Source organism: Adiantum capillus-veneris, chromosome 17, assembly GCF_014529385.1.
Source record: "Adiantum capillus-veneris isolate H3 chromosome 17, ASM1452938v2, whole genome shotgun sequence".
Lineage (NCBI taxonomy): Eukaryota > Viridiplantae > Streptophyta > Polypodiopsida > Polypodiales > Pteridaceae > Adiantum > Adiantum capillus-veneris.
In genome coordinates, this window is record NC_140947.1 from 62,036,702 (window position 1) to 62,044,652 (window position 7,951).

Genomic DNA, 7,951 nt, shown 5'->3' on the forward strand with positions numbered 1-7,951 from the left:
CCCATCCAAGCTGATCAAGCACTTGGTTGCGTGCTATGGAGACTTGCACATGGCCATTCCGCAAGAACATTATGTCAATTGTTTGGGATCGGAGATTCTACCATTAGGAAGTACACCACCCTTATCATTAGAGCACTCACAACTCATGAGATGCTTGTCCGGACCCACTTAGAGAGATTAGCAAAGAACATAGAAGATTTTCGGGACATTACAGAACTAACGAACATGTGTGGTGCAATTGATGGCACTCACATAAAGCTTGCACGCAAGCCTCAGGGCGACTTTTATCCTGCACAATGTTAGTCGTCATGGATTCCCTAGCATTCTTCTTCAAGGCATTGTTGACTCTAGGAAAATATTTTGGAATGTGGTTTGTAGTGCAGTAGGAGGCACACATGACTCCACATTCTTCGAGGGGTCTACAATATATGCTCAAATGAAGAGGAACGAGGTTTTGAATACGCCTCTTGTGGAAGTGAGCGACTTGAGAGGGCAGTCGTATATTGTGGAGGATTTAGCATATAAGCCAACGAGTTTTTTTCTCAAAGCTTATAAAGAATGTTTTTGATAGACATTGTGAAGGGTAGGGTTAAGGTTGAAAATGCCTTTGGTATATTGAAAAACCGATGGCGCATTCTCCATGACCTCAATGTAATCTTCCCTTTGCTCCCTTGGTCGTTAGTGCTTGTTGCATGCTGCACAAATTGAGAGTGCGAATCTTAATGTATGTGTTGATTGAACGAATCAAACTGACTTTCTTTTTGTGTGTTATGCAAGAATAGCTGGATTCGGCGGTACACTTTTTTTTTTTGCATTGTTGCATGTTTCTACATGTGTGTGTGTGTGTGTGTGTGTGTGTGTGTGTGTGTGTGTAATGTATCATTTGCTTGTTTCATATGCTTGCTTTGCGTGTTTTATCAATTTGTGTGTTTCTTTGTTTGTTTGTTTGTGTTGTTTGATTGACTTATGCTTGCATGCCATTTTTATTTGAAAAGAAGCACTCTATCCTTGAAAGGCTTGGGCAACCTTCGAGGAGAACGTGTGCATGGCCTGTGGAGGGGTTGGGTTCGAATCCCAGGTGACTTTGACGGAGTGGATCTCCCCCCGTAGCACGCATCTACGCAACTACAAAAAAAAAACAAGCTGATGTAAATAATTTTTAGGGAGACCTGGGACATATTAACTCCATTCAGCCATTATCCATGTGCTCAAAGCTCCCAATGGGCGGGCGGCCACCAATTGGGTGTCGACCGACTGTCATGTGCTCAAAACCGACGGTCGGTCAGAGTATATTCTTGGAATAAAGGAGTCGCCGCACAAGACGATCGTCCGACATCATGTTTGCCATCTGCACCGTGATACACTCCCACGCAATCGGTCACAAAGCACAGATAGCCTAAGCACATGGGCTGGCGCGGCCACCATGCGATGACTCCAAAATTCAGGAATATTCTCCAGCCGATCGATGGTTTTGAGCACATGGCGGCCGGTCGACACCCATTTCGTGGCCTGTCGTCGTCAGGCCGTCAGGAGGCGACCGATGTTTTGAGCACATGGAGAGAGTGGCCGGACGGAGGTAACAAACTTAAGGTTTCCCTAAAAGTTACCTATATAAGATTCTTCTTTTTTTGTAGTTGCGTAGATGTGGGCTATAGGGGGAGATCCATAGGATTTGAACCCAACTCCTCCATAGGCCATGCACACATTCTCCCCAAAGGTTGCCCAAGCCTTTCAAGGATAGAATGCTTTTTTTTTAAATGGAATGCAAATGTAAGTCAATCAAATAGCACGCACAAAGAAACAAACACACAACTTGATAAAACACGCAATAGCAAACATATGAAACAAGCAAATGCTACACTATAAACACACGTAAAAACATGCAGCAATGCAAAAATAAAGAAATATATTGTAGCCGATGACTCCAGTTGACCCAGGCTTGGCGTCTAGCGAACAATTAGCTACTAACAGCCCCAACTAACAGTGACGTCATCACTGTTCTTGGTGTGTATGGATCTTGATGTAATGCAAGCCTCTCCCATAAATAGAAGAGCCGGCTAGCTGAAGCGGCAGGTGTTGTTGTCTGTATTGTGTAGTATCTGAGTATATTACATTGGTGGAGACGACGGGCTTACACTTCCTTGTCATTGACCCTTCTTGATCCCATCCTCCTCTACAGTCCACTAGTCGCCGTGCATACACTCTCACCGCAGCAGCCCCCTTCTTCCCCACCATTTGAAGATGCACAGATGCATCACGAATTTGCCAGCACATCAATGGACCAAATGTTTCAGGCAGTCTCAAGCATGCTCCTCCAAGTTAACCATACGAACCAAACCCTGCTCAATTTCATGTCCTCAAACCCACTTCATCACACCCGCACTGATACACCAGTCCGCCCCAAACCTTTCTCTGGACTGCCTACAGAGGACGTCCTCACATGGATCGATCATTTCGATAATGTTTCAAGCTACCATCAATGGCACGACAAGCGCAAAGCCCTCGAAGTCCGCACTCTACTTGAAGGTGTCGCAGCTACATGGTTTGTCCAGCAGATGGACCAAGTAAAAGGTGATTGGCAAACACTTAAAGCCCTATTAGTTCAAAATTTTGCTAATCATAATATCACACAAACGGCATTACAACAACTCAACACTCTCAAGCAACAACAGCACGAACCAGTAGCGCAGTTTGCTGTAAAGATGAATCAACTACTCCTTCGGGCAGATCCTGCCATGTCCGAGGAGATGAAGTTGTTCTTCTTATGGCCCCGATTGCGACACGACAGTGCGCGTCGTATAAGAGACCAGGGCCCGACATCATTTCACCATGCAGTCCAGATTGCTCAACGCATTGAGGGCAGCAATCAACCCGACCCTGCTCCTCTACTACCCACCCCACAACACCTCCATAGGAATACTGCAGATCACCTAGTGCCTATGGACATCGATGTGCAGAATGCCCAGCAACACAATCGACGAACTCTGCCCGACCGTGATGCACAAGGCCGGCCTCGCTGCTATAACTGCAACCTTTATGGGCACGTCCATCGTCACTGCCGCGGAGTAAGAAACTCCACGCCAAATCACATTCAACAAGCAATCAACATCAGCGAAGCTGCCACACTTGCAGCAATGCCGGAAAACCTCTGAGCGGGTGGTTACTGGAGGGAAATCACCCGCATATACAAGCGTCAACCACCACAAACCGGACAGTATGTTCCACAGCCCTCCAAATCAATGACACAACACATGAAGCTTTACTTGATTCAGGTAGCACTATCTCTTCAATCAGTAGCACCTTGGCCACCCAGTTAGGTCTTCCTTTAACTCAAACTTCACCAATTTCTGTGCTATTTGGTGATAACCAACAAATCTACCACTCTCACACGGTAGTTCATTGCACCTTCACAATAGCCCACAAACAATTCACACACACATTCTACGTCCTTCCTAGGCAACTTTTTCCAATCACATTAGGATGTGATTGGTTCATAAAAACGCGAGCACGATTGCACTTTGACTCTCAACACCTTGTGCTTCCCAATTTCCTTCCTATCCCTCCCTTATGCTCCCTTTCTGGTCCCAACTTTGTCCACACACAACACACATACATGGATGCCTCGCACACATGATGTTCGACGGTTGCTCCGCAAATTCCCCACTTTGTTTCACCAATCACATGAGCCTACGACAGTCAACCTCCCCACTACAAATGCAATTCGTACAGGTGATTCCAACCCCATCCGAATGGCTTCACGTCGACGGTCCCCAACAGAGAATGCAAGGATCAGCCAATCAGTCAACGATATGTTAGCCAAAGGTATCATTCAACCCTCCAATAGTGATTGGATTTCAGAACCGCTTTAGTAACGAAGGATGATGGGTCTTACCGATTCTGTATAGATTTTTGACCTCTCAATAAAGTAACCATGCATGACCTCTGCCCCCTTCCCCGATTGGACGATCTCTTAGATAAACTAGGAAAATCCCACTATTTGACTTCCCTCGACCTCACTTCTGGTTATTGGTAGATCCCTCTCGACCCTAAAGACGCCCACAAGACCGCATTTCGCACCCCTACTGGCCTCTATCAGTTCACCCGGATGCCATTTGGCTTGTCTGATGCAGGAAGTACCTTTCAGAGGATGGCCAATTCCATCTTCCACGACCTAATTCAACAAGGCATCGTTCTTGTTTATCTTGACGACATTCTGATCCACACCTCCACATGGGATCAGCATCTACAAATTTTACAAGAAGTTCTGCAGCGAATTCGAAAATACAACCTCCAGCTTCAATTAAAAAAATGTAAGTGGGGCTTAACACAATTAAAATTTCTTGGCTTCATCATTTCAGCAGACGGCATACAAATGGATCCATCTAAAGTGAAAGCAATTCAAGATTATCCCCAACCATCAAACGTCAAAAACTTGCAAAGCTTTTTGGGAATGGCCAACTTTTCTCTCAGGTTCACCCCGAACCTCGCCAAGATCACTTATCCTTTACAGCAACTTCTTAGAAAAGGAGTCAAATATGAATGGTCGCCAGCATGCCAACAAAGTTTCAAGCATTTAAAGCAGGTGATACAACAAGCAACCCTCTTAGCCCACCCAAATTTCGAACAACCCTTCCTACTCCGGTGGATGCTTCAAATATGGGATTAGGAGCCGGGATTAGGAGCCACCCTTCTCCAGCAAGATACACAGGGGAGATGGCAACCAACCTGCTTCATTAGTAGATCTCTTATCTGAGTATATTACAATATTATCGAGCCCATCTCTTCCAGTCTACTCTCCCTCATGACCAAATGGCCGAGTGGATGACATTCCAAAATGTCACCTACCTAGGGAAGCACCACCACATTTGTGGTGGCTCCATCCAATCAAACCTTCCTCTATTAAACCAAACATGGATGCAATGCAAAAGACTACATAGCCAAACAAACAAAAATACATAAAGTGCATTCTATGCCTCCTATCATGCATCGGGTCTTCCTCACTAGAGGAATGGTGATGCCAATTTAGCAACAGCACAAAAAGTAATTTTGGCGCATCACCATCATCCATCCTACATCTCCAAAAAAAAAAACGCATTAAAGAATAATACCAAGAAAAAATTTGTTTCCATTTAATTCCTCCCTTTATCATTCCCTTCCTCGACACAATTTTAAGTTGATTAGGAACGTACCTTGGATTTGGTGACAATCTTTGCGAGGTCCAATTGAAATTTTATGTACATCTCCATTCGTCGAGTCTCCTCATCTAGCTACAACAATCTCTCCTCTTGGGCAACCTGCTCCTTCTCGCAGTCTTTCATTGTTTGGGCATCCCCTTTATACCCTCTCAAAGCACTTTGGCAATAGATCCTAGTGATGTGCGTTTGGGATCTTTCTCTTTTTGCACTTTATTTCCTCGAAGGTCCTGTACCTGAGGGATTCACGTTGTATCCCCCCATCGGTTGTGCCACCCACACTACAAGAGGTTCTTCACAGTTGTGACGGCCTTAGCGACGGAAATACACGGGGATTTTTTTACCCCCGGCGTCACTATAAGCGTCGCTATGCGCGTCGAAAAGAGAGCGTCGCTATTTGCGTCGCTATATAGAGACGTAAATAGAGACGCATATAGAGACGCAAATAGAGACACATATAGAGACGCTAATAGCGACGCACATAGAATAATTTTTTTTGGTGGCAGGGCATACATTACCCTGCCACCCCATCAACCATTTTGAACATAAAGTTTCCAAAACTAAGATGCAAAACTGACAAAAGTATATCGATAAAAGTGAATTGACAAAGTAATAAATTGACAAAATTATACACATCATAGGCAAAATAACTTGATTATTAAGCTTTGATTAAAATGTACTAGCTACAACGCAGTTGTCATTAATTATTGAAAAAATACATTGTTGGCCAATAGTTAAAAAATTGACGTACACACGTCATCTCCTAATATACGCTGTGAAAAAAATAAAACTAGTGTTATCTAGCTACGGTTACTTTGATGCCAACTAATCTGACGTCTCATCGCGTCCGAGCGGCACATTTGTCGGATACTGCAAAAAAAAAAAAACACAATAAGACTTTATGTAAGTATAAATAAATAATTACAAAACAATCTAATGTTTAGCTTATTATTAAAATATAACAAATGTAAGAGTGTAAGGTTAAATATTGCCCAAGTCGGAGCGATAACTCTGAATGTCCATAAGAATATTTAAGCCCTTTTTGTCTACATACTCGCGCTTGTATGGTGTGGGTTCATGTCCAATCATCGACCACTGTCAAGAGCGCATATGGCAAGCCGTAGATAAAACCGTAAGAAGAAACGCCAAATATACAAGCCGTTTTTGAAGTCCTTCGCGTTTTTCTACAAAAAAACGCAAACGGACTTCTGAAAAGGCTTCAACACTTGCCCAAACCATCCATAGTTGACTAGGTAAGCTTTAGACAAAGTTAATAGTGCATATGGCAAGCCGTAGCCAAAACGGCAAGATGAAACGCTAAATACACAAGCCTTTTCTGAAGTCCGTTTGTATTTTTCTACGGAAAAACGCAAACGAACTTTAGAAACGGCCTGTGCGCTTGTCCAAACCATCCATAGTTGATTAGGTAAGCTTTATGCAATGTCAAGAGCGTGTATGTCAAGCCGTATGCAAAACCGCAAGAAGAAACGCCAAACACACAAGCCGTTTCTAAAGTTCGTTTGTGTTTTTCTACGGAAAAACGTAAACAGACTTAGAAAATGGCTTCAACACTTGCCCAAACCATCCATAGTTGATTAGGTAAGCTTTTGGCAAAGTCAGTAGCGCGTTTGGCAAGCGATAGGAAAAACCATGAGAAGAAACGACAAAAATATACAACCCGTTTTAGAAGTCCGTTCACGTTTTTCTACGAAAAACACAAACCATCCATAGTTGATTAGGTAAGCTTTAGGTAATGTCAAGAGCCTGTATGGCAAGCCATAGGCAAAACCGCAAGAAGAAACACTAAACATACAAGCCGTTTCTTAAGTCCGTTCGTGTTTTTTTACGAAAAAATACAAACGGATTTAAAAAATGGCTTGTGTGCTTGTCCAAACCATTCATAGGTGATTAGGTAAAGTTTAGACAAAGTCAAGAGCATGCATGGCAAGCCATAGATAAAACCGCAAGAAGAAATGTCAAATATACAAGCCGTTTCTGAAGTTCGTTCTCGTTTTTCTATAAAAAAACACAAACGAACTTCGAAAACGGCTTCAACACTTGCCCAAACCAACCATAGTTGATTAGGTAAGCTTTAGGCAAAGTCAATAGCGTGTATGGCAAGCTGTAGGCAAAACCACAAGATGAAACGCTAAATCTACAAACCGTTTCTGAAGTCCTTCATGTTTTTCCACGAAAAAATGCAAACGGACTTCCGAAAAGGCTTCAACACTTGCCCAAACCATCCATAGTTGATTAGGTAAGCTTTAGACAAAGCTAATAGTGCGTATGGCAAGCCATAGGCAAAACGGCAAGATGAAACGCTAAATACACAAGCCGTTTCTGAAGTCCGTTTGTATTTTTCTACGGAAAAACACAAACGAACTTTAGAAACGGCCTGTGCGCTTGTCCAAACCATCCATAGTTGATTAGGTAAGCTTTATGCAATGTCAAGAGCGCGTATGTCAAGCAGTAGGCAAATCCGCAAGAAGAAACGCCAAACACACAAGCCGTTTCTGAAGTTCGTTTGCGTTTTTCTATGGAAAAACGTAAACAGACTTAGAAAACGGATTCAACACTTGTCCAAACCATCCATAGTTGATTAGGTAAGCTTTCGGCAAAGTCGATGGCGCGTTTGGCAAGCGATAGAAAAAAACCGTGAGAAGAAACGACAAAAATATACAACCCGTTTCAGAAGTCCGTTCACGTTTTTCTACGAAAAACACAAACCATCCATAGTTGATTAGGTAAGCTTTAGGTAA

At 43.2% G+C, this 7,951-nt stretch overlaps 1 protein-coding gene across 1 annotated transcript; it reads left to right on the forward strand.

The window, feature by feature from the left end:
• The first annotated feature begins 2,285 nt into the window (after positions 1 to 2,285).
• LOC147437360 (uncharacterized) lies at positions 2,286 to 3,152 on the forward strand. Its single transcript, XM_086486552.1, has one exon. The coding sequence runs from the start codon at positions 2,286 to 2,288 to the stop codon at positions 3,150 to 3,152; it is 867 nt and encodes a 288-aa protein (XP_086342678.1).
• The last annotated feature ends 4,799 nt before the right edge of the window (positions 3,153 to 7,951 follow it).

Coding starts and splice junctions, on each gene's coding strand:
- LOC147437360 (XM_086486552.1), top strand. CDS start 2,286: ATGTTTCAGGCAGTCTCAAGCATGCTCCTCCAAGTTAACCATACGAAC.